The following is a 27,744-nucleotide window of genomic DNA, read 5'->3' on the forward strand; positions in this document are numbered from 1 at the left end:
AGTTGTTGAAGTGAGAATGTGATCAGTGCTTTTGTTCAAATAATGAATTGTGTGAAAAATAAATTTCTACAAAATTATCTAGTATGAATCATTACCTCAACGTTATAATGTAACTATATTTTAGAAAGAATTATTACCTCAACACAAACACGTACAAACATTTATTGACCTGAAACTGAATAGAAAAATAAACTAAATGAATGCACCACTACATTACACTTTTCCTCTGCTATTGAGAGCAACCAGAAAAAAAAAAGTAATGGGCGGCACAGCAAAGTTTTGAAATTTATTATGTACATCCACTTTATTTTATCAGTATATACTGCATGCATTTACCACACCACAATTTGGTCCCTTCTCAGTTTTTAAGCTTTGCCCTTGAAATAATTGTGAAGTATCTTTTATGTAAGCGGGCACCTGGTTTGCACTGGTTGCGTAACAAAGAAGAGAGAGAGAGAGAGAGAGAGAGAGAGAGAGAGAGAGAGAGAGAGAGAGAGAGAAGCAGAGAGGCTTATGGAGGTGAGGGAAGGGTTGGAGGATTGGTGGGGAAGAGAGGTTTTGATTTCAATGCCAATGTAAGCTGTTGAAAATATTTGTTGAAAGTGAGTAGAGATGAGGTAAGCTTCGTGTGTGTGTGTGTGTGTGTGTGTGTGTGTGTGTGTGTGTGTGTGTGTGTGTGTGTGTGTGTGTGTGTGGAGTGAGATTTCTTTGTGTTTGAGGCGTGAGTTTCTTCGTAGTAGTTTTTTTTTTTTTTTTATGCGAATGGTCTTGTATTTTCTAGTATATTCCTGAATACTCCGTCCTCTGTCCGTTTACATGTGTATTCCCTTGTTCTGTTGCATATTGATTTGAGCTTTTGTTTTGATATTCATATTTTCATTATTCTTTTAGTAATCTGTCTCTCGAAGGCTTTCTGTGCGCTCTGCAATATATATAAAGCCTTTCAGATTATTTATATAACTTTAGACTTATTCACGTGTATCTTCCTTGTGCCCTTCTGTGTCAATCGTCCTTGCTCGAATGCGGTGATTAATTTTCTGTTCCTATTTCTATTTTTCTCAAGGCTTGACCTCTTCAGTAGTGGGACGCATTTTTACCTTGAGTTTTGGGTATGATCAGATCATTACATTTACATTAGGAAATATCTATGGAGGTCAGAAGATTAATGGCCAGAGTCTCCACTGTTCTAATTCCCACATAAGTTTCTGAAGCTGTTATTTTTACTTGGAATTTTTGGATATGATTAGATAATTAGATTTACATTAGGAAAAATCTATGGAGGTCAGAAGATTAATGGCCAGAGTCTCCACTGTTCTAATCCCCACATAAGTCTCTGAAGTTGTTTAAAATCACCAAATAGTAAGCAGAACAAATACGAAGATGTGTTATGGTACTGAAGGGGTTAAGGATAAGTAAGACGTCTATAATAATTTTCTAACACGTATCTGCTACAACTCTCCTTGTTCCAGGGCAATAATTCTGTGACATTGATTATCATATTTTTTCTCCTCCCTCGAGATCTCATGGATGAAGAAGATGGATATATTCTCCTGCATCTGTCATAACCGTCTCTGTCCCTTTGCAGTCCTTATGAGTCGCAATTTCCCTCTATATTTGCTATCATAGGGTATCAGAAGATGTATGAACGAGTATACCGTTTGTGTTGTGAAGCCTTTCCTGGCCCTTTGCAAGCATATCTTCTCATTCCGTTACATCTTTCCCTCTTCTCTTTGGATCTTGAGACTTAATAAATGACAGGGGACTTAGTAATGCTCGACAGGAATAAGACCGCAAGAGAAACACTAATCCCTCGCATCTCAGTGTATTGTATTTTACTCACCACTATCCCTCCACCGTCACTCTAATGCATTCTCAACGTTGTCCCGGCTATTAGTCATGTTTTTTCTCATTTTCTCATGCTCTACAGCCGCTTTCAGATATTAAACAGGTTATGAATTGCTAAATATATTCTGGTAATTCCCTTTTTTTGTTCTCCTTGTCGATTTTCATAAAGATTTCATAGCTTTTCGTTATTGTGGAAGACTTAATCTAATCGTCTCTTTCCTCTTCCTCCTCCTCCTCCTCTTTCAAGGTCTCGGGGACTTAGGGGACATGACCTTAGGAGGGGGGGTGTCCTCCCTGCCTTACTGCGGCTCCACGCTTGAGGAAGAACGTCCCGGCTCATCTCTCAGCAATGCCTCTCGCTCCTCGAAGATTCCAGTGTTCACTCGTTCACACTCCCTCCGCGTCAAGTCTTCGTCCGGCGCGGCACACACACAGGAGGGCGCCAAGGTTTCGTCCAAGGCTGCGGTGAAGGGACGCGCTGATGCCAGGCCCAGTTCAAGAGCGTCTCCTTCTGTAGGGAAAGGCCTCGTCAGGTGAGATTGAGATAGATTGACAGATAGATGAATAGATAGATAAACAAATAGACTTATAGATGGGATAGATAATGTGTGTGTGTGTGTGTGTGTGTGAGAGAGAGAGAGAGAGAGAGAGAGAGAGAGAGAGAGAGAGAGAGAGAGAATAGATAAACAAATACACTGAGATTTATAAAATTAAGTCAGAGAGAGAGAGAGAGAGAGAGAGAGAGAGAGAGAGAGAGAGAGAGAGAGAGAGAGAGAGAGAGAGAGAGAGAGAGAGAGAGAGAGAGAGAGAGAGAGAGAGAGAGAGAGAGAGAGAGAGAGAGAGAGAGAGTTAATTTTGTCATATTTGTGTTTCCCTTTTTTTTTTTTAGATTTCAGCTCCCTCAACGTTTTGTCTGTCTGGGTTCCTGCTTTGTGTGTGTGTGTGTGTGTGTGTGTGTGTGTGTGTGTCTGTCTGTCTGTCTGTCTGGCTGGCTGGCTGGCTGGCTCTTTGTTGTCGTGCTTGCTCTTTCTACATAATTCGTCTATTTGTCTGTCTGTGTGCGTGTGCGTGTGTGTGTGTGTGTGTGTGTGTGCATTACGTAATTCTTGCTGTGATATTTTCCCTGCTATTTCGCTTTGTCTTCTTTAATCCTCCATTCTTTCTATGCTCCTTTGTTTCTCTCTCTCTCTCTCTCTCTCTCTCTCTCTCTCTCTCACCTTTCCCTTGGCAATCTCCCTGCTCTTCTCCCCTTCCCTCTTCCTCCTTCCCCTCGGCGCTCGTCTCCTCCCCTTTTCCTTCTCCCCTTCCGTTTTCCTTTAGTCACTGGCACTTTCCTCATCTCCCCTCTCCCCTACCGTTCCCCTCCTCTTCCTCTTTTGCTCTTTTTATCTTCATCCTCTCTCTCTCTCTCTCTCTCTCTCTCTCTCTCTCTCTCTCTCTCTCTCTCTCTCTCTCTCTCTCTCTCTCTCTCTCTCTCTCTCTCTGAACGAGTGAGTGTCATGTGTTTTGTCTGGCACCGAAGAGACAGCACGCTCCCCGATGCTCCATTTTTTCTTGTTTCTTTCACTGTGTGTGACGCAAATTTTTCTGTTTTCTTTCTTGGTGTACGTGGGAAGTTTCTCTCTCTCTCTCTCTCTCTCTCTCTCTCTCTCTCTCTCTCTCTCTCTCTCTCTCTCTCGTGTGTGTGTACGTGAAATGATTGCTTTTTTGCCTTTTTGTTTATTTATTAGTATTTTTTTTTTATGTGTTATTTGTATGTGTTTGTTAATGTGAGGTTGCGTTTACACTTTTTAGTTCAGTGTCTAGTTCAGTTTTAAATGTTTTTTCTTGAATTTCTGCAGAGAGAGAGAGAGAGAGAGAGAGAGAGAGCATAGTTTCTTTCTCTTATATATTTCTGTTATTTTGTGAAGCTCTGGACAATATTTAAGAGCAGCTCAGTTTATTTCCTTCCCTTCGGTGTTGGCAAGAGTTTATTTAATCCTTGTAATCTTTAATTTCTTGCCATTTTTCCTTTACAGACTTGAATGAACAATCCGTGTAATAACTAAGAGCCAATATTCTTTTCTCCTCCTTTTCTGTTTCCCTTTCTTTATTCCTTTTCTCTCGTCCTTCCCTGCTTCAATATTCTCTTTCTTGTCTTCCTCTTTGTTTGCTTCTCTTCCCCTTTCCCTGTTCTCTCTGCTTCTTCCTCCTCTCCTCTATTTCTTCCCTCCTCACCTCGTTCCTCTGTTCTCTTCCTCTTCCTTATCTTCCTTTCATTCATTTCCTGCTCTTTTTACTCTATTTCTTCTTTTTCTTACTTTTTTTCATTGTCTTTTCCGCTATTCTGTTCCTCTTATTCTTCTCTTCCTTATCCGTTATCTCCCTCTTTTTATCTTTTTATTATTTTTCTATCTTTCTTCTTGCTCTCCTTTTCTAACGTCCACCTTCTCTTCATTCCTCATTCCCTCTCTCTGTTCTCCTCCTCTCTTCCTTTTTCTTCATTCTTCTCATTCTTCTCACCTACTATCCTCATTCCTTCATTCTCGATGTTCTTTGTTAACCTCCTCCTCCTCCTCCTCCTCCTATTTCGGTTTCTTTACCCTCTCCTCCTCTTCCTCTTCTCATCTTTTTCATACTTCCGTTCTCTTCTTTCCTTCCTTTTTATTTATCATTTGTTAATATTCTCCTCCTCCTCCTCCTCCTCCTCCTCCTCCTCCTCCTCCTCCTCCTCCTCCTCCTCCTCCTCCTCCTCCTCCTCCTCCTCCTCCTCCTCCTCCTCCTCTTTTCCCCCCAACAGGTCCGCCAGTTTTGTCTCCTCCCGGGGTATGAAGGGCGTCTCGTCCCCTCCTTCCCTCTCCTCTACACACCCTCCCTCCCATCACCCCAGCTCCAGGCACTCCCTCACCCCAGAGACGCCCCGCAGAGTCTCCCACTCCGCGACCCACGCCAAGAGGCCCTCCAGCACCGCCACCGACAGGAAGTCTCATGTAAGTATTATTTTTCTTCAACCTTTTCTTGGGGGATTTTTTTTTTTTTTTTTTCTGGATATTGCATTTTTGGGGTGTAGGATTGGGAGTGAGGGATCTGCTTTGGTTTCTCTCCGTCTCTGTCTCTCTCTCTCTCTCTCTCTCTCTCTCTGTCTCTGTCTCTGTCTCTCTCTCTCTCTCTCTCTCTCTCTCTCTCTCTCTCTCTCTCTCTCTCTCTCTCTCTCTCTCTCTCTCTCTCTCTCTCTCTGTCCATGATCTGCTTTGATAAATGTTTTAACTTTTATTTCCATCACTTCAGTCCTCAAATACTTACTCACATTAACTACACTTCAAGATTAACGTTACGAGAGAAACTAAAGATTTAAGAGCAGCATTTTTCAGCACTTCATTTTATCTTTATTTTGATGGATCGCGTCACATTCCCTTAGTTGCAAGACTTCATAGACGAGGACAGTGACAGCGTGGTGAGTGGGGAGGGCACACACTGGTCCCTGCCCGTCATGCACCAGTACTGTGAGGCAAGGATGGCAGGCAGAGTAGTTGTGTATATACCCCCTCTTGCTTGACGTACAGAAAGCCTTTAGTAGTGGTAGGGTTCGGTGGATAAGGCGAAAGTAAGAGAGTAAGCGTGATAGAGAGTAGTGAATAGAGTAGAGCGTGTAGTAGATAAACTTGGTAATTGTTGTTGTGTCCAAGCGTTATAAGGTTACGGCGTACTGCATAATCGTGTCTCTTCCCTGCGGCGGTGTAATGTAGAGAGTAAAAGTGATTATTATTGCTGAATCCCGAGCGTTGTAAAGTTTGCACGTAAATATTACCTGTTTACCTTTACGTAGTGTGGAGTTAAGTGCATGAGCCACATTACAGGGCGTGGAACCGAGGTATTTTTACAACAAAGAAGGTGGTTTAAGTTAAGTTTCTGGAATAGTTTAAGTTAGATAAATATGTGGATAGCATTTCTTTTCTCAATTTTTACCATACCCTGATTTCCATTGTACGTTAAATATAAAGAACTTTTATTGGGGGGAGAGGGTTATATTTTTTTCGTCATTGGCCGAGTCTCCCTGACATACATACAAGAAATAAAAAAAATAATGAATAAATATATAGTCCGGTTGATATTTGACACACTTATCTGATCCCTGAGTTACATCATAATTACTTTCACACTACTGTTTATTTATTTATTTATTTATTTATTTCATTTTTTGTCTTGTTATTGTTACATATACTGCGTCGCCTTTACCAGTACATGCGAAGCGCTCCACAAGCAAAAGTAAAAGATTTCAACAAGGAACATTACGGAGACGCACTGCAAGGCTCCCCTGCTTCTTTATTGTTATGTGCAGCTGTAATAGTTCCCAGGGAGAGCCTCTCAGCCCTCAGCCCTCAGCGCGGAGAGAGAATGGCAGGCACCTCTTAGTGGGGCGTCTGAGACCTTCCGACCTGGCTGGCTCATTATTATTATTATTATTATTATTATTATTATTATTATTATTTTTATTATTATTTTACCATTACTATCATTATTATTATTTTTCTTCTTTTTCTTCTTCTGCTTCTGCTTCTGCTTCTGTTTCTGTTTCTGCTTCTTCTTCTTCTTCTTCTTCTTCTTCTTCTTCTTCTTCTTCTTCTTCTTCTTCTTCTTCTTCTTCTTCTTCTTCTTCTTCTTCTTCTTCTTCTTCTTCTTCCTTCTTCTTCTTCTTCTTCTTCTTCTTCTTCTTCTTCTTCTTCTTCTTCTTCTTCTTCTTCTTCTTCTTCTTCTTCTTCTTCTTCTTCTTCTTCTTCTTCTTCTTCTTCTTCTTCTTCTTCTTCTTCTTCTTCTTCTTCTTCTTCTTCTTCTTCTTCTTCTTCTTCTTCTTCTTCTTCTTCTTCTTCTTCTTCTTCTTCTTCTTCTTCTTCTTCTTCTTCTTCTTCTTCTTCTTCTTCTTCTTCTTCTTCTTCTTCTTCTTCTTCTTCTTCTTCTTCTTCTTCTTCTTCTTCTTCTTCTTCTTCTTCTTCTTCTTCTTCTTCTTCTTCTTCTTCTTCTTCTTCTTCTTCTTCTTCTTCTTCTTCTTCTTCTTCTTCTTCTTCTTCTTCTTCTTCTTCTTCTTCTTCTTCTTCTTCTTCTTCTTCTTCTTCTTCTTCTTCTTCTTCTTCTTCTTCTTCTTCTTCTTCTTCTTCTTCTTCTTCTTCTTCTTCTTCTCTTCTTCTTCTTCTTCTTCTTCTTCTTCTTCTTCTTCTTCTTCTTCTTCTTCTTCTTCTTCTTCTTCTTCTTCTTCTTCTTCTTCTTCTTCTTCTTCTTCTTCTTCTTCTTCTTCTTCTTCTTCTTCTTCTTCTTCTTCTTCTTCTTCTTCTTCTTCTTCTTCTTCTTCTTCTTCTTCTTCTTCTTCTTCTTCTTCTTCTTCTTCTTCTTCTTCTTCTTCTTCTTCTTCTTCTTCTTCTTCTTCTTCTTCTTCTTCTTCTTCTTCTTCTTCTTCTTCTTCTTCTTCTTCTTCTTCTTCTTCTTCTTCTTCTTCTTCTTCTTCTTCTTCTTCTTCTTCTTCTTCTTCTTCTTCTTCTTCTTCTTCTTCTTCTTCTTCTTCTTCTTCTTCTTCTTCTTCTTCTTCTTCTTCTTCTTCTTCTTCTTCTTCTTCTTCTTCTTCTTCTTCTTCTTCTTCTTCTTCTTCTTCTTCTTCTTCTTCTTCTTCTTCTTCTTCTTCTTCTTCTTCTTCTTCTTCTTCTTCTTCTTCTTCTTCTTCTTCTTCTTCTTCTTCTTCTTCTTCTTCTTCTTCTTCTTCTTCTTCTTCTTCTTCTTCTTCTTCTTCTTCTTCTTCTTCTTCTTCTTATTATTATTATTATTATTATTATTATTATTATTAATGTTTTAGGTCAATTTCAGCCTTACGATAGTTACTTTGATACCCTGCCATCTTTTGTTTATTTATTCTTACTTTTTATAATTAAAGAAGGCAGTCAAAGGGCTCAGGGAACAAAGAGGAAAATGTTGAAAAGTCTTAATTGCTGCGCCACCATAGAAAAATCCGTAGAATAAAAAGACTCCTATTCATATTGACAGTCTTAGCGTAAGGTTAAAAACTGCGACTCAACGTTAAATATTAAGTTTTATTCCTCTCGTGTGTGTGTGTGTGTGTGTGTGTGTGTGTGTGTGTGTGTGTGTGTGTGTGTGTGTGTGTGTGAAGGGTGTGGCTCCCGTGCACTTTACCTGATGATGCTTGCTAATTAGTTGTTCCCGCCCCTTCCTCACCTGAGCTGCTTGTTAGCTGTGTCCTCTTGTTGTTGTTATTGTTGTTTTTAACGTTGTTTTTAACCCGTTTTCTTTTTGCAGTGTTGTTGTTATTGTTGTTAGTGTTGTAATACCTCCATCATTGCATCAGTATCTATACTACTACTACTACTACTACTACTACTACTACTACTACTACTACTACTACTACTACTACTACTACTACTACTACTAGAAATACTGTTCCTCCTCCTCCTCCTCCTCCTCCTCCTCCTCCTCCTCCTCCTCCTCCTCCTCCTCCTCCTCCTCCTCCTCCTCCTCCTCCTCCTCCTCCTACTACTACTACTACTACTACTACTACTACCACACCTACCATTGTTGTTAGTTTAAATGTAAGAAGTAGTATTGTTATTTCCTGATATTATAGTATAATACCAACCTCCCATTTAGTAAAACCTTCTGTACTCCTCCTAGTATACCACCACCACCACCACTACCACTACCACTAACCACTAACCACCACCTCGACCCTCTCCTATCCTTGTAGTCTTACGCTGGCATGGGCGGCTCCTGGTACCACAACCACAGCCCCTCCTCCTACTTCCACAACCACAGCCTCCTCAACCACCACCACGTCAGTAGAAGACCCAACTTCCTGCCGGTGTCTGCTGCCTCCTCGTCGTCCCAGTTCAGTTCCCTGCCCACCACCCCGGTACGTGACGCCACCAGCCTCTCACAGCCTCGGCCGCAGCCACGTCACTCATTGCACATCAGCAGCTTCGCCGTTCAGTGCACTTTTTGAATGGATCTCAGTGCACTTTTTGAATGGATCTTCTATATGCACGTTGTTCTCGGCTTCGGGGATTAATTGTGCCTTCTATACGAGAATACGAACACGCTTTACAAATTCGGGTTTTTTGTTTTGTTGTGTTCAGTCTTTGGGAGTGTGTGCGCGGTGTATTATTGTTATTATTATTATTATTATTATTCATTTATTTATTTAGTCTCAGGGTTCCATTATCTACGTGGTATACTCTTATTTGCTTGTTTATTATCTTTTAGTTTATGTGCATTTGTTTTTATTTATTTATTTTCTTTTTTTTCTTTTGAGAGGGGAAATAATTCACGTCATACAGAGAGAAATTAGTGTGTATTATTGTTTTTTTCTTTCGCCTATGGCTTTCATTATACTTAAGAAAAAAAAAAAGTTGTGTGAAAGTTGCTGGGCGTCACGTATAAGCTTGCATGACATGAATATTTGCAACGGTGCATGTTATTATATTCTTGTGCTTGGCAGTTTTTTTTTCATTCTTTTTTTATTCCTGCCTGTTTATGGTAGATATTTTCTTTGCCTCTTTGTTTTATGGAAAGATGCGCCGTCCTCTTGAATTTAGCGTTACAGGGAAAAATGGAAAGAAAACGTAGGTTACTCCACGAAATATGAATTTGTATACCACACTGTATACAGCGAATTTGACAGAAGACCGCATCAAACACTCGTACACTTTCACCTTCCCGCCCAAGCCTTCCAAAAAGCGGCGATATTACACGCGTGGAGGAGAGTGACGTTGTTCTGGCAGCAATATACATGACAGGAAAATCAATGTGCAGCTCAGGCTGATGGGAGCACCACCGAGGAATAGAAAACAGCAATGCAGGGCAGCGTCATCTGGGCCCCGTCTGTTCATTTGGGTTTGCATAACGTTATACTAACACGTCGAAGAGATAAGAACAAAATCATATTGAAACCAAGGGTAAATTGAGGAAGCCCTTCGTGTTGTAGAGTATAAAGGTGATGGTAGTGGTAGTGATTATAATGATATAACAGAGCTGGCTTATATGAAAGGCTTCACAATGTTACGTGTTAATGACATGATTTTGTTATCAGGAGAATGGTTGCACTAATTGTGGTGGTGGTGGTGGTGGGGGATGAAGAGAGTGTTGGTGGTAGTATATAGCAATAGCAATAGTAGCCATAGTAGTTATAACAGTAGTATTAGTAGAATTAATAATAGTAATGGTGGAGATCTTGCTGGTAGCGACGGCGGCGGCACCAGCAGGATGGTAGTGCAAATTTTATTAAAAAAAGCTAACGAAAAGTAAATATGGTAATGCGTCAGGTGACAAGTGAAGATAATGAGAGGTCGGGGCTGCCGAGGAAGCTGTGTAAAAAATGCAAATTACTACATTTTAAAGATAAACAGAAAAAAAAACAGGAAAAAATGCTCTTACATACTTTTCTAATAAAGCTGCCACATAAAATGCAACCTTTTGATAATCTCAGTCTGAAAGGAAGAAAAAAATGGATATCATAAAGATGCAGACGAGACAGTTGGCGTGATATCTCTTGCGAACATTTATTTTGGCTCGCCGTTAACCATTGCACTATCACAAAGCATTAACCTTATGAATGGGACGCCGACGAGATTCAAGCAGAGATAGACACAGATACTCAAGTCTTAGCGTGCCAGAAGTAGCCCCAACCCACTCAGCCACCAACCAAAGTGCACCTGGGCCGAGCTAGTAACAGTAGTAGTAGTAGTAGTAGTAGTGAGAGAAATTGGAAGAGCAGGAGGAGTAAGAGCAGCAGCATTGCACATAGACGCAGAAACTGAACAAATAATACATCAATCACCTCCCGCAATTACTCAAACAATGGGAAATGTTGCAGCTTTTATTCGTGCGATGGGAAAGGTTTTCCTTCATTACGTTCCCTTGAGTAATGAGCGGCAGGCAGGCAGGGCGGGGAGAGAGTCGCAACGTGTAGGTGGAAGTTTTGAGTGTGGAATGAGGGTGGAGGTTTGAAATGGGTGGTGTGGGTGGATGACTGCGAGTAAGTATGGGTGTGAGGGTGTGAGGGCGTGGGTGCTTTGGGATTATTACCTCAGCTGGCGTGGTTATTTTCGTGGGTGACACACACACACACACACACACACACACACACACACACACACACACACACACACACACACACACACACACACACACACACACACACACACACACACACACACACACACACACACACACACGGTAGCTCAGTGGTTAGAGCGCTGGCTTCACAAGCCAGAGGACCGGGGTTCGATTCCTCGGCCGGGTGGAAATATTTGGGTGTCTCCTTTCACGTGTAGCCCCTGTTCACCTAGCAGTGAGTAGGTACGGGATGTAAATCGAGGAGTTGTGACCTTGTTGTCCCGGTGTGTGGTGTGTGCCTGGTCTCAGGCCTATCCGAAGATCGGAAATAATGAGCTCTGAGCTCGTTCCGTAGGGTAGCGTCAGAGACTGCAGCAGATTAAACAGTGAAACACACACACACACACACACACACACACACACACACACACACACACACACACACACACACACACACACACACACACACACACACACACACACACACTAAAATTAAAGGTTCTCCCATAACGAAGTCGTGCATCATAAACTTGTGTGACGACAAAGGATAGAAGGACGATTAAATATTACATTTGATCTGCAGTCCCCTTTGTGATGCCTCATTAAGTATCCCTCCTCCTCCTCCTCCTCCTCCTCCTCCTCCTCCTCCTCCTCCTCCTCCTCCTCCTCCTCCTCCTCCTCCTCCTCCTCCTCCTCTGTTGTGTCCTCTTCTTACTAATAGATGCTTCTACTGCTGATGGTGCTACTACTACGGATACTACTGAAGCAACTACTACTATTCCCACTGCTTCTACTACTACTACTACTACTACTACTACTACTACTACTACCATATACTGTCACCATCATCACTACCTCTTTACCACATAGCTATCTATATTTACCACCACAACACAACTCCGTCCACACCACCAATCATAAACTTTCTTCAACCATTCACACCCACACACCATCACCACTAGTAACTCATCACCACTCCCCTTACCACCAGTAACACAGCACCACTCCCGTCACCACCAGCAACTCATCACCACTCCCTCACCATCAGTAACTCAGCACTTTCTTACCGATCTTCCATTTATTTATTTATTTTTTCTTTCGAAATGTCCTGTCACATATTTATTGAGTGTTTTTTTCTTTAGAATTTCCACTGTGCATTAATTTGTTTTGTTTTTATTTCATCTATATTAACATACTAGTCTGCTTGTTTAGCTAACCTTACTTTGTTTTTATTTTTTGTCTAGATTTTACTTTATTTCAGATGTTATTTACTTTGGTATTGCTTCATAATTTTTCTTTTTCCTGTTGACATCTTTCGTAACTTAGTATTCCATATTAATTTACCTGCTTCACGTTTTCTTTGATAGATTTCCTGGTTTGTCAATGTTTTATTTTGTATACTCTCGTTTTCATCTGCCTTGCTGTTCCATGATTTTTTCCTACTTCACGTTTTCTTTGATAGATTATCTGTTTTGTCATTGCTCTATTTTTTTTCTCGTTTTCATCTACCGTAACTTACTATTCCATGTTTGTTTTTCCTACTTAACGTGTTCTTCAATAGACCTTTCTTCTCACCTCCAGGCCTCACAACCAGAGACGCCATCTAGATCCCCAGATTCCAACGAGCTCGACGATGCTGATTCCGTCAAGAGCTTCGGGTCAGTGTCTTCCGCCGTGAGCTGTGACGCGGCCCTCACGCACCACCACCGAGGCCAGGCGTGTGGAGGGACTGCTAACGCATCCAAGGGCGGCAGGAGCTTCAAGTACGTCCTGCACTGCCGCCACAACCACGATCATGACCCAGAGCAGTACCTGACGCCGACGCAGAGGGCGGCACGTAGGATCCGGGAACTGAAGGTAAATTTCAAAGTTCATATTCTTTTCTTGTTCTTTCACCTCGACGATGTGACTAAACGAGTTATCAGGGGTGTTTCTTCAGTTGATAATGTAAAAATTGAGGTTAAGGAGTGACTGATGAAGTTTAAAGCACCTCAACAATGGCGTTACATTCCGCTGCACTTAAAAAAATATAATAGTAATAATAGAAAAAATGAAAAGCAAAGAGGGATAAAAGATTAATTAATAAAGAAGTGAATAGATAGGTAAAAATAGATGGGATAAAACAAAAGGAACAGCAATCAATTAATCAGTAAATAAGTAAGTCGAATGAGATAAATAGACGAAACATAAGACGAGACTCGAGCGAATGTAAGATCTAAAGAAGTCATACGAGTCTTAAAGCTAACAAAGGCGTAAATACAAGCAGTAAAAAAAGGAAAACGTAAGAAATAGATAGTCAAGTAAGCGTATCATTTCAAGAAAAGTGCGAGGAATAATGCGGAAGAGAATAAAAAGGGATTTCAATGGAGTTTAATGAGAGCGTAATGAGATCAGAGAGAGATGGGAAAGATTGTCAAAATTGAGGAGGTAGGAAAATTATTCATGGTGCGAGAAAAAAAAAAAAATAGGAATTCTAAAAGGCTTCCAAAAAAAAAAAAAAAGAATGGAAAAAAACCGGCGAAAGTTAAAGAAAAATCGTTTAAAAATGAAGAATTATTTGAGAGGTGACGAAAAGTGAGAGAGAGAGAGAGAGAGAGAGAGAGAGAGAGAGAGAGAGAGAGAGAGAGAGAGAGAGAGATGAAAATACAAACGCCATAAAATATAAAGTGACAGAACAAATAAGTGATGGAATTCGTTAAGGTGAGAAGGAAAAATGTTTGCAGAGAGAAGGAAAGCTATTTCAAAACATGGAATACCAAAACAAACCCGGAAGAAAGCAACATAAATGAGTACGAATAACGTGTGGAGGAAATGACAACAACAGTGAAATAGAAATGTGTAGAAATAATGTTAGCTTAGAGAATACGTGAGAGAGAGAGAGAGAGAGAGAGAGAGAGAGAGAGAGAGAGAGAGAGAGAGAGAGAGAGAGAGAGAGAGATAATGTGATCTGCTCATGACACTTGTTATGAGAGAGAGAGAGAGAGAGAGAGAGAGAGAGAGAGAGAGAGAGAGAGAGAGAGAGAGAGAGACATAATGCGGTCTGCTCATGACACTTGTTATGAGAGAGAGAGAGAGAGAGAGAGAGAGAGAGAGAGAGAGAGAGAGAGAGAGAGAGTGCTATTGCTACCAGGTGACGGAAACGTGTGAACAATGAAGAGAAGGAGAGGAGGAGGTGGACGTGGAGGAGGAGGAGGAGGAGGAGGAGGAGGAGGAGGAGGAGACTTACGAAATTAGAGGCGAGATCAGCTGAAACATAGAAAGGTAAAGGAGGAAAGGACGTCAGGAGGAGGGAGGGAGGGAGTGAAAGGCATATGGTGACAACATTTTACTACTAATTGATGGACACACAACCATAACTAAGCCGTTTAAATATGACGCCATCTAGCCTGCCCTCCTCCTCCTCCTCCTCCTCCTCCTCCTCCTAAACAAACTAGAGCGGAGGAGACACACACCTGCTCGGAACACTGAACCCTTGAACAGTTACGGTCTCGAGGATAATTTCAGTACTCAGATTTGATGAGTTTTAAATAGATTTGCCAAATTTATGCGTTTTCCCCGACTGTTTAAGATTTCTGTCCTATATTCTGTTTTCCTTTTTTATTATTTAATTTCTTACATGTGGTGGTGTGTGACAAAAACCACGAGGAAGAAGAAAAGTCTGCTTCACTGCCGTCCCCACGAAAAATCTTTTAGAAAATAGTTGTAAGTGGATTGGCAAATTTAGTTTCGCAGATGTCTTGGCATTCATCGCTTGAATTTGTTCATAGAAAGGCAGAAAATAGAGACAGGCAGAGTTCCAGAGTTTACAAGTGAAAAATGTGAGAGTTAAGATGTTGCCTAACTCTTGCGTACGTGAGGTAGACCAGCATAAGGGTGAGAATTCATAGGAGCTTATAGTCTTTTCTACGAGTATTCACAAAAAATATTCAGCAGTCACATAAGGTTACCAGTTATCTTGGCAGGTCTGGAAACCCCGACTTCCCTCGATCTGTCCGCTTTAGTTTCCTTTTATAACACTTGCAAAAATGTGGAGGCAAATACTGAACCACGTCATGTCTCTGCTGGGCTGTCTTATGGTTAACCACTCAGGCTGGCTTTACTACAGGGAGAACAGACCGCAGTGTGAGAGTGGCGAGAGGCAGTCAGGTAGAAGCAGAAAGGCGTACCCGGGCAACCATAGCACGTCTGTGATTACAAAAGAAAGAAACGTGGAAAAAGTAGAGCCATCCAGTTTTTGTGAGTCAGGCTTCCGATGCCTCAAGGACACTTAGCCGTGCGTTGCGACATGCATGTACACACACACACACACACACACACACACACACACACACACACACACACACACACACACACACACACACACACACTTCATCACAGCTCAGCACATAACACATCAGCATCACACATCACACACCACCTCCTCTCTGCACATAACACCATAACGCAGTGGGTGATGCAACACAGACGCTGCACGAGAACACACCAGCCAGTAGAAATATGAACACGAACGAGAACGACGCTTTGTATGACTTTTGTACCGAGAGGAGCTATTAACTAGATAACCCAAGTAGATTTTTTTTTTTTACGTTTATTCGACTTATTAAGGAAACAAATGAGTAGACTCTTATTTATTTATATATATAATTTTGTAGCTCGAAGCTAACTAACGCTTATAAATAGTTAAAGTATACATGTTGATCTAGAATATGAATCGAGCATAGGAAATAGATACGTGGATAGAAAAATACATACATACACATACAAGTAAAGAAATAATACATTAAAACGAAAGGGAAATAAAAAGGTAAGCCTGATTTACGCAGATACACAATAATGAAGGTGACAGCGACATAACAGGCACCTCCACGCCAGGTAACACGCCAGGTAACAGGTGACATACACGCCTATGTTTATCCTCGCCAACCACCACCACCACCACCACCACCACCACCACCATCACCGCTGTTTTCACACACTGCCGCCACTTACGTAAAGGCGACACAGCACGTTACAGTAGCACTTCCTGGCCCTGTGGAGTCTAGTCTAGGGGTACACACGTGGCACTACAATCTGGCACGCCCCGTTCATTATACACTCTACACTATAACTTTTCACTCCCCTGGTGGCACAGTGTCAAGGCGGCTCGCTGGGAATTGTAGCATATATATATAGCGGTGTCACTAAACTAATAGATTCTGCGTGTATTGGCAACGATACATGAAAGGCTCAGGTGTTTACATATTTATTACTTTGATTTTTTTTTCCGTTTTCATATTTATTTTACGTGTGTGCGAAAATTAACAGATCGTTTTATATTTTTTTTTTCATTCTGTACATATTTTTTTGTTACTAGCATGGTTCCTCTTAAGACCGGTACTTATACATATATTTTTCTATTTTCTCGTGTTTCTGTGTTTATTTACCGTTTTGTGTCTGAAAATTGGCTGATAATGTAGGTTTCTGATATTGTGGGGTTTCTTATTCCCCCGTTCCTCCTCCCTTTACAGTGTTACAGCGTGATAAGTGGCAATGATACACGGGAATAGCTCCGACTTATATGCACATTTATCGCAGGGGTAATTCCTCTTTCATTCCTTTCCTCCAATTGCGTGAATATCCAAAGGCAGTACGCATTTTTTCCCCTTCTTTTTTTTTTGCGGTGTCGTTGAATTCCTACTTTACATGCATTGGCAGTCATACATGAAATACCTGAGGCGATGATGTAAGCCAAATTACTCCCTTTTTACTCTTCCTGCCGGCGTGGGAAAGTTGGCAGGTACCACATTTTCTTTCTTTTGTGGTGTCACTATACGTACTCTCTCTCTCTCTCTCTCTCTCTCTCTCTCTCTCTCTCTCTCTCTCTCTCTCTCTCTCTCTCTCTCTCTCTCTCTCTCTCTCTCTCTCTCTCTCTCTCTCTCTCTCTAGGTACGAGCAGCGGTATATGAAGAAAAGCTTAGTTGATAACAGATTAGGCTTATCCTTTATTGCTTTCTGTGTGTGCGTTTGTGTGTTTAAGTGAGGAAATAAGAAATTCACGTGGTTTTTTATATTCGTTTTCTTTCCTTTATTACAATCTACGCATATTTCTTACTTTCTCTACGGCTTAATGTACTGTACGTATTTGGTTCCTATAAGTATGTTCCTCTGTACTATATTCATCCAGCTTGTCAAAGTGATATCCTATATGTCCATCTGTGTTACTAAGATTAAGTATACATACATGTCTGTGTTTATTTGTCTATTTCACATTTTCATAGCTATCATGTAAGAATTATGGATGAAACTTAATTCCTTCAATACTGGGACACATTTTTACCATGAGTTTTTATGTATTTTATTGACATTAGGAAGGATCTATGGAGGGCAGATGATTAATGGCCAGTCTTCACTATTTTAACTCCCCCCCCCGCACATGAGTTTCTGAAGCTGTATAAAAGCACCAAATAGTAAGCAGAATGAATATGGAAACGCGTCATGGTACTGAAGGGGTTAACATCTTTCCTCGCGTCATGGTGGAAATGTATACGTAAAAATCAATATAGAATCGTATACATACATGTCTATATCTATTTGTCTATTTCACGTTTTCATAGGAGTGATGTAAAAATTATGGATGCAACTTGACTTTATGATGGAAATGTGTACGTAAAATCAGTGTAGAGTCGTATGAATGTGTCTATTTTTCCATTTCACCTTTTCAGTATAGGAGTTATGTGGAGATTATGGATAAAACTTAATCTTTCCACGGGTAGTGATGGAAATGTTTACGTAAAATCGAGTCGTGTGTATATATGTCTGTCTTATTTTTCTATTTTACCTTTCCAGTAGAAGTGACGAAAATTATGGATAAAACTTAATCTTTCCACGCGTAATGATATAGATATGCACGTAAAATCAATATTGAATCGTTATTAATTCACTTTAGCTTCGATTGAATCACTACCATTGATAATAAAAAAAAACATATGATAATGATAACCAGAGACGTGAGCATAGATAGGATAACGATTCCTTGCTCTTACTATCGCTATTAAAACTGGAAATGCTACGAATGAGCATGAAATTCGGCAGAACATAACGACTATACTGTCTTCAACTTAGCGTCGGTAGAGTCAGTTTAATGTGCAATATTTTCCCTCAGACGTACCAAAAGTTTCCTCCTCCTCCTCCTCCTCCTCCTCCTCCTCCTCCTCCTCCTCCTCCTCCTCCTCCTCCTCCTCCTCCTCCTCCTCCTGGCCACGATGGTCGACGTTTGTGTGAAGCGAAGGAACAAGTTGGCGGAATTTCTTTATGGGTTTTCTTTTCGTTTGTGTGTGCGCGCGTAAAGTCCGTCTGTATTTCCTGTGTATATCAGTTTTGTTGGCTTGCGGTGAACGGCCTCTATTTGTGAGACCCTGAAATACGAGTAGCAGCCAGCTATACACCATGCCAAGCCACGTATAAACCTTTTTTATTTTTCTTCTTTTTTTCGTGTGTGTTGTGTGTGGTAGCTATATATATACCTGGGAACCTTTCATTTATTTACCTGCAGGAACTGAATACCCCACAAAGCTGCTATTTTAAGATCGAGTCCTTTTGTTTTTGATTGAGTGATGGCAATATGACGAGAGATTTCTGGGATTCTTGTTTTCCTTTTTTTTTTTTTTTCATTGGTCAACTGTTACTGCTGCTTCTTCTATTTTTAAGTTGAGCGAGCATAGAAGTGTTGCTATAGGAGCGTGTTTCTTGTTCACTTGTGATGCTTTTTGTTTTGTTTTTTTCTGGTATGGGTTTTGAAACGGGGAGGGTAAAATAATCATAACAGCAGCAGCCACAACAACAACAATAACAACAACAACACTGAATATTTTTTTCACTACTACTACTACTACTACTACTACTACTACTACTACTACTACTACTACTACTACTACTACTACTACTACTACTACTACTACTACTACTACCATCACCACCTTGACCTCCACCACCACAGCAACAACTACCGCAACATTTCTATTCTTGAGGGGAAAAGTTTGGATGGCTCATACCAGATAAAGTCAAGCCTCCAGCTGGTTTTACTTTCCGCTTCGCCTCAATGTTTGGAGAACTTTTGATTGCAGGCGATTTTGAGCTCCAACTGCAGAGCCACACACACACACACACACACACACACACACACACACACACACACACACACACACACACACACACACACACACACACACAACACACATACACACAACACAAACACACAAACACACACACACACACACACACACACACACACACACACACACACACACACACACACACACACACACACACACAGAGAGAGAGAGAGAGAGAGAGAGAGAGAGAGAGAGAGAGAGAGAGAGAGAGAGAGAGAGAGAGAGAGAGAGAGAGAGAGATTAAGAAATATTGGGCAAGCTTCGAACAAAGAAGAATAGAATAACTCCACGTATTCGTAAGAGAGAGAGAGAGAGAGAGAGAGAGAGAGAGAGAGAGAGAGAGAGAGAGAGAGAGAGAAAGAGCTAATGAACGCCCATGGGAGGGAGGGAGAGAGCGAGAGAGAGAGTGCAGGAAGGAAAGAGCGAGATGGAGGAGGAGGAGGAGGAGGAGATTTTGGATTTTGTCTGATTTTACACGAAACACGGAAAGAAGAGACACCAAAAGACTTACTGACTTTTACTCTCTTACAAGATTACTCGTAGATGTTGAAGCTACGAAATACATACAGACATACACAGACATACACAGACAGCTACGTATGGAAGAACAGAGAAAGAAGGAAAGGTTTGGGCAAGAGGAGGAGGAGGAGGAGGAGGAGGAGGAGGAGGAGGAGGAGGAGGAGGAGGAAGGCAGGAGGTTGTTAGTGCATGAAGTGTGAGGTAAAGAATTTCAGCTGAAGTTATGAGAGCGTGCAGGGGAAGTTGCGAGGCGAGGAGAGAGAGAGAGAGAGAGAGAGAGAGAGAGAGAGAGAGAGAGAGAGAGAGAGAGAGAGAGAGAGAGAGAATGCTACAGTCTTCCCTAAGCTTCAGTTCAAGGTCGACTGTTCATGTATAGATTATTTTCTTAAGCCGATTTCAGCACCGATACCGTAAGAGAGAGAGAGAGAGAGAGAGAGAGAGAGAGTGTGTGTGTGTGTGTGTGTGTGTGTGTGTGTGTGTGTGTGTGTGTGATTGCATTACTGGTTCTATTTATCGTGATATATCGTCTTCTTATATTGATTTGTTTGACCTTTTAGAGTTATGTTTTCCCAGTAATAAGTGAAAGGCATTCGGTAATGTGTTATTTTGTGGTCATGGCGCTGTGAAAGTGAAAAGAAAAGTAGGAAATGTGGAGATTGTTTTAGTATTATGTTACTTAAGTCTTTCGTCAGTAAAATGTTAACTTGCTTTTTCTTTTTCTTTTTCTTTTTCTTTTTCTTTTTCTTCTTCATCTTCATCTTTTTCTTTCTTCTTCTACTACGACGACGACGATTGACTTGAGTTCTCTTCTACATCTTCATCTTCATCTTCATCTTCATCTACTACTATAGCTAGGCACACTTGACTACTACTACTACTACTACTATCTAGAGTGCAACCACCTAGAACCTGGGTATCATGGTGATATGTAGGTAACTTTAAACCACTACAAATGGCAAAATGTTTTAAGGCTGTACTTGGTACTACTACGTCTGCCCGATCCACGCTACCATCACTTTCACCTCACGCATCAGGAAATGTTGGTCTGCGTTCATAATGTGTCTTTAATTTCATTGTGCCTTCATTGGCTTTTAAATTTAATGAGCTCTCTCTTGCTTTGTTAATGATGTTCCAGGAGTCACGCTGAACTTTTCCCATCTTAAAGGTTATAGTTTTATTTAGGATGCTCGTTTCTCTCTCTCTCTCTCTCTCTCTCTCTCTCTCTCTCTCTCTCTCTCTCTCTCTCTCTCTCTCTCTCTCTCTCTCTCTCTCTCTCTCTCTCTCTCTTCATGAATGTAAAACGAGACACGTATATTTTCTCTTCAAAATTTTAATACCACCTCCTCGCTGCTCACGCCTTTTCCTATTTTACTCTCGCAAATCAAAATCCTCTCTAACACTGAACCTTTCCCTCGCAATCTTCGTCTTTTTCGGAAACCATTACTGTCTTTTTCTTTTCTTTTCGTTGGGAAGGCGGGGAAGAGGCGGGTGTGAGTCTTATCTTTTCATATCCTAATTTTTATTTTTAACACTTCTTGTATGTGGTGCTTTTCTGGCTCTGTTGGTGTATTGCTTATCTCTTTATCAGTGAGTCAGTTAGTTACCTTTCCTTCCTCATCGTTATTTTTCATCCCTTCTCTCATCTTCATAACCTAATCACATTTTATCATTTTTTTAATTCTTTTGACTTACCCAATTAACTGTCGCTTCGTATCGTTTAATTTCTCCAATATAGCTGAATTAATGTCATTTTATACCACCTCATTCATTTCCAGGCCTGTTTTTTACTCTTTATTTTATATTTTCTATTATTGTAACCATTCGTGTGTGTGTGTGTTTGTGTTTGTGTGTGTGTCAACCAATCAACCAACCAACCAACCCACCAACCTGTCAATCAATCAATCAGTCAATCAGTCAATCAATTAATTTTTCTTTCCCCATTACTTATCCTCCACCACTTCCTTTTCCCCCACACAACACAAACCACATTCTATTCCATTCCCACCCTTTCTCACCTTATCCAACCAACGCTTCATGTCATTTCCTTTCTCCAACATCGCCAAACTATCGCCATTGTATTCCATCTCATCCCATTCCACCTCCTTCCTACTCTATCCAATCAGGCCCGTGTCTTCGCCTTGGACTTAAACTCTCTTTCTTCCACAGTCCCAGTTGTCAGAGGCGCGGCGGGAAGTGCAGCAGAGAGACACAGAAATTGCTCGGCTCACACGGGAACTTGTCGAACTGAGACTGCTGAAGGCACGGAACCCACACTGGGAGGACGAGGAAGATGAGGCGGAAGGCGAGGATGGAAGGAGAGAAGATAAGGTGAGAGAGAGAGAGAGAGAGAGAGAGAGAGAGAGAGAGAGAGAGATTTGTTTTATGTTTAGTTTTCAGTTCTGCACATTTTTTTACATTTTGCATATATGAATTCTTCTGCCGAGGAATGAAGCCAGTGGAGAGAGAGAGAGAGAGAGAGAGAGAGAGAGAGAGAGAGAGAGAGAGAGAGAGAGAGAGAGAGTCGAAAGGGACGCAAATGAGAAATAGGAAGAAAAATAAGAAAAAAAAACTTGAGAGGGAAACCGAGACAAAGAAAGAATGAAAAAAATTGTAAATGAAGGGGAAGAGAGAGAGAGAGAGAGAGAGAGAGAGAGAGAGAGAGAGGTATTTATATAAACTCAAAATATCTCCTTTTTCCCTCCTCCACACACCCTCCCTTTCTCCCTTCCTCCTTCCCTTCACACTTCCTCAGTCTCCCTTCCCCTTTGCTCTCACATGCTCCCTCCCTTTCCCTCAGGTTGACGGCAAAGGTGAGGGCGTGGCGGCACCCCCTCCTGCCTCCCGCACCCACGCTGATGGCAACGCCCGCGCTACGTCCAAGACCTCCTCCACACCCTCAGAGGGGAGCGAGCCTGAGCTGAGGAGACTGATGGAGAACGTGAGCTCAGGTGAGTGTGCCGCTGGGAGACTAAATTCAACGTACTGTACCTTGATTAAGCCATACCCGCTGTGAGAGGAGACTTGGTTAAAAGGATGCGTGGAAATCTTAATAATTCGGGAGTTTTTTTTTTTTTTATTTCAACCTCTTTCAGTACTGGGACACAATTTTACCTTGAGATTTGTGTACGATTAGACCATTTTATTGACATTAGGAAGGGTCTATGGAGGACAGAAGATTAATGGCTACTAATGGCTACTTTAATCCCCTACATAAGTTTCTGAAACTGTATAAAAATCACCAAATAGTAAGCAGAATGAATATGGAAAAGCGTCATGGTATTGAAGGGGTTAAACTTTATCTGTTTTGAAGGGAATAGATAGAAAAAGTGTGAAAACATTTGTGCATAGTTTGAGAATTGTTTTTTTTTTTTTTTTAATATTGTCTGTCAAAATGCGAATAGATAAATAAACAGAGCTATACTAAAACAATAATGAGCCTTGCGAGAGAAATCGAATGGAAATCTGCCGCTCTGAAATTTCTGCATTTAATCTCGCCTGCCTAAAAAAAAAGAAAATAAATGCATGTGGAGTTTGTTGGTAGATAGGTTGATGAATAAACATATGAATTAACATGTATGAATAGAAAGCAGGATAGATGCAGATAGATCATGAACTGCATACTGGATAGATAGAGATATGCTGGCAGCTCAGAGATAGATAAAAGAAAATGGACAGACTTGCAGATAGATAAGGTGATAGATATACGTATGAGAGAGAGAGAGAGAGAGAGAGAGAGAGAGAGAGAGAGAGAGAGAGAGAGCAGGAATAGACGTGATCAGCAGAGGATTTCACTGTTCACATCTCGCTCCATAATTTCCCGATTCTCTCATAATTCTCCTCCCCCTTCTCATTATCGCACGTTATCCCTCTCCCCTTTCCTCCCTTCTCCTCCCCTCTTCACCCCCGCCGCTTATCTCCCCTCACCCTCCTACCTGTCTGACACAATCTCATTATTTATTTTTCTCGTCTAATTCTCGTTCCTCCCTCGATTCCTCTTCTTCCTGCCATTCTTTCTTCTCTTCCTGCTCTCACTCCACCTCTCATTCATTACTAACCCACCCACCTCTCTCTCTCTCTCTCTCTCTCTCTCTCTCTCTCTCTCTCTCTCTCTCTCTCTCTCTCCATTACTACCCTACCTCCATTTCTTTCTTTCTTTCTTTCTTTCTTTCTTTCTTTCTTTCTTTCTTCTTTCTTTCTTTCTTTCTTTCTTTCTTCCTTCCTTCCTTCCTTCCTTCCTTCCTTCCTTCCTTCCTTCCTTCCTTCCTTCCTTCCTTCCTTCCTTCCTTCCTTCCTTCCTTCTTCCTTCCTTCCTTCCTTCCTTCCTTCCTTCCTTTCTTTCTTCCTTTCTTTCTTCTTCCTTCCTTCCTTCCTTCCTTTCTGTCTGTCTCTCTCGTATAATATGATTTAATAGCAAATGCGAGTCTTAATGGCTGCCTGGATTTCATCTCATCACGCACATGAAAAATGCAGCAGACCAAGGATTTAATATGATTTTTTTTTAAAGGCAGAGTTTGAGCTTATTTCCCCACCGTGCTATCATAAAGTTTAAAGAAAATGGCTGTAATTTCCTCTCTCTTCTTCTCTTCCATTCAAGAAACTGTCTCTATTTTTCTCTGGCTTCTTTTCATCTTTCTCTTCTATGTATTTTGGCTTCATATTGTCATTTTCTCAGGGTTTCTTCTTCTTATCTTTCTTTCTTTTTCTCTACGTCTCTTATTTCACTTATCTTTTAACTATCTCTCACCAATAGCTTTTCTTTTTGTTCACCTGTTTTCTCTCACCTATTCTTTCTTTTCTCTTGTTATCCTTCCAGTTTGTAGCACCTTATCTTTCAACTTTGTCTCTACCTCTTACTTCTTCTCCTACATATGCTTTTCTTCTTCATGTGGCTCATTTCATTTTTCATCTTTCTTTGTGTTTGCATATACAGTGTCCTTGACTTTACCTCTTCCTTCTTGTGTTTAATTCCTATATATTTTTCTTCTCAGTATACCTTGTTCTTCAATTTCCTGTATCTCTACTTTTCATCTCACCTCTTATGTTTATTCCTTTTCCATGTCTGTTACTCTTCTTTCTCAATTAACCACTACTATTGACTTTTTGTATCCTGTCTAGAATAATCTTAACTTACACATCTTTCTCCCCAGCTTTCATTATTTCTCACTGTTACTCTTTCTATTCTTTCTTTCAAATTTTCCATTGTCATCTCTTCCTCCCTTCCTCTCATTTCATTGACCTCTTGAGCTGTCACTCTTGTGTAATCTGTTGAACTTTTTTATTCCTTGTAATGTATTCTTCTATGTTATTTTTACTCCTCCATGAACTGCATTCCTCTTCCTCTCCCTTTGCCCACACTTTCCTTCCTCTCTCTTCCCTTTGACTACATTTCCTCTTTTCTCCTCCTCCATCGACAACATTCTCCTTCCTTTCCCCCTCAATTGACCACACTCCCTTTCTTTTTCTGTCCCTTCATGGCTCTTGCTTCTCTTTTCTTTCCCATTCATTTTGCTCACACTCCCTTTCTTTTAATTTCCTTCCAGCTTCATAGACCACACTCCCTTCATTTACTTCTTCCTTTATTGCCTGCACTTCCCTTCCTGTCTTTCACTTGCTTCCATATCCTTTGTTTTCCTCAACCCTTATTTCATCAAGTTTTCCTCACTCTCAGGTGCTCCAGAATCCGTCGCCCAACAGGAGCCTCCTGCAGCATCTCCAGCAGGTGGCTCAGTAGCAGAGACAAGGGCGGACTCTGTTGACCTCACACGCTCCTCGCTGGCTGATTCAGGCCACTATGATGACCTGACCTCACCCAGCCTCTCCTCCAGGGTCAGTTATTATAATCACACACACGCATGCTCGCGCGCACACACACACACACACACACACACACACACACACACACACACACACACACACACACACACACACACACGGAGAGACTAAAGGCTATGGATCTACTAACCCTGGAACAAAGAAGGGAGAGAGGAGATCTGATACAAATTTATAAATTGATCAACGGAATGGACCAAGTGGATAATGAGAAACTGATCCTGAGAGAAGAATATGACATTCGAAGCACAAGATCGCATAGTAAATAGCTGAGAAAAGGAAGATATCTGAGAGATGTTAAAAAATATAGTTTCCCGCAAAAATGTATTGAGACTTGGAACAGTTTAAATGAAGAAGTAGTGTCTGCAATGAGTGTGCATACTTTTAAAGTAAGATTGGATAAGTGTAGATATGGAAGACGGGGTCACACGAGCATAAAGCCCAGGCCCTGTAAAACTATAACTAGGTAAATACACACGCACACGTGCGCGCGCGCACACACACACACACACACACACACACACACACACACACACACACACACACACACACACACACACACACACACACACACACACACACACACGGCCCGGTAGCTCAGTGGTTAGAGCGCTGGTTTCACAAGCCAGAGGACCGGGGTTCGATTCCCCGGCCGGGTGGAGATATTTGGGTGTGTCTCCTTTCACGTGTAACCCCTGTTCACCTAGCAGTGAGTAGGTACGGGATGTAAATCGAGGAGTTGTGACCTTGTTGTCCCGGTGTGTGGTGTGTGCCTGGTCTCAGGCCTATCCCAAGATCGGAAATAATGAGCTCTGAGCTCGTTCCGTAGGGTAACGTCTGGCTGTCTCGTCAGAGACTGCAGCAGATCAAACGGTGAAACACACACACACACACACACACACACACACACACACACACACACACACACACACACACACACACACACTGGTATTATGTGTATGTTGGCTGTTAGTGTTTTATTTGTATAGTTATAATTAGGTTTTCCACTTTCCTCCATCATTCCCTCTTTTTCTTTTGCCTTGAAAGAGAAAGAGAGAGCGAGAGAGAGAGTGCATACTTTTCTTCACAATGATGAAAAGTTATTTCTTGTTTCCTTATTTTTGTCATACAGAATCACATTTTCTGTTGCCAAATTTAATTGTCTATGTGAGGCAATAATGGCATGGTAATGAGGAAGGGAGAGAAAGGAATGAGAGGTTCATATTTTCAGAGTTTTCTGAGAAGTAATTGAGGAGAGAGACAGAGACAGAGACAGAGAGAGAGAATGCTCTACAAATATAGAAACTTTATTTTCATTTCATTATTTTCTTGTTTTCTGTGACCATGAATATGTTTCCTGGCCAAGTTATGTTGCATTTTCATAGGTATGAAGATAGAGAAGCATAGACTGTGTGACTTATTCCAAGCTTTAATGTGTCTGTCTCAAAAACATTCAGCCCCAGTGTGGACTTGAGGTTGGAGGGGAGCAGGCAGCCAGGAGGCACAAGGTGTGTCAAGTGAAGGTGTGGTACATCTTTGGAAGAGGGATGATTATATATAAGAAGAGGAAAGTGAATTATTTCTATTACACTCGACCCTCGAAACAACGGACAAATGTGTGCACGACCCTGTCCGTAGATTGCAAAAGTCCGTTCTTTGCAAAAGTACGTAAAAAACTGTATAAAATGTATGTAAAATACGTAAAATTTTCTAATTTTCATATTAGTTCAAGCTTAGCAGCCACTGGAAGAGCCTTTCAATTACGCTTCACTGGTTTACTAGGTTTAGGAGGCATTTTGGATAGGTTAAGCACTTGTGGGAAGGATACAAATGCATAAAAAAGCCGTGGTAAGCACTGGACAATGTTTGCTGTTGGTTGAAAATGCACGGACTAAAGATTAAACATGGCGGCCAACAGCTGATGATGCGACCGATCCGCCACCTACCGGACAATAATTTGCCAGGAACGGACAATCGCGCACATTTTAATATTCGTCTGTAGATTAAACCGGACTCCAGAATTTGTTCGTAGTTTCCGAAATCCGTTGATGGGAGGTCCGTTGTTTCGAGGGTCGAGTGTATTTTGTTTATCTACTTTTGATTGCAGCTAAATAGAGTAAAAATCCTCTTCCAATATATGAAAGAAAACAGTGTTGGATAACTGATCCATGCTTCTCTATTTCATATATATTCTGAGTTGTCTTAGAAATGAAAACCGCTGCCTCGGAATTTGATGATGAAATCAAATAATGATTTTAATTTCCAGGGAACCAAATCATATACAAGAGAAAAACACCATTATTTACCAGAAAAT

The 27,744-nt window shown here is 41.1% G+C and overlaps 1 protein-coding gene across 9 annotated transcripts in view; it reads left to right on the top strand.

Annotated features, from left to right (window-relative positions):
- Nucleotides 1-27,744, top strand: part of LOC123520449 (G patch domain-containing protein 8-like) — a 100,016-nt gene that overhangs the window by 51,864 nt on the left and 20,408 nt on the right. For 7 of the 9 annotated variants that reach the window (XM_045282672.1, XM_045282679.1, XM_045282671.1 and 4 more), the window contains exons 2-8: nucleotides 2,093-2,378; nucleotides 4,625-4,814; nucleotides 8,567-8,731; nucleotides 12,514-12,789; nucleotides 21,768-21,929; nucleotides 22,399-22,549; nucleotides 25,270-25,427. In XM_045282672.1, coding sequence (XP_045138607.1) covers nucleotides 2,113-2,378; nucleotides 4,625-4,814; nucleotides 8,567-8,731; nucleotides 12,514-12,789; nucleotides 21,768-21,929; nucleotides 22,399-22,549; nucleotides 25,270-25,427 — 1,368 coding nt within the window. In that variant the 5' untranslated portion in view covers nucleotides 2,093-2,112. Of the gene's footprint in view, nucleotides 1-2,092; nucleotides 2,379-4,624; nucleotides 4,815-5,242; nucleotides 5,333-8,566; nucleotides 8,732-12,513; nucleotides 12,790-21,767; nucleotides 21,930-22,398; nucleotides 22,550-25,269; nucleotides 25,428-27,744 lie in introns of all 9 variants that reach the window. The other 2 variants (XM_045282676.1, XM_045282677.1) reach the window with 2 other exon arrangements.

Source organism: Portunus trituberculatus, chromosome 47, assembly GCF_017591435.1.
Source record: "Portunus trituberculatus isolate SZX2019 chromosome 47, ASM1759143v1, whole genome shotgun sequence".
NCBI lineage: Eukaryota > Metazoa > Arthropoda > Malacostraca > Decapoda > Portunidae > Portunus > Portunus trituberculatus.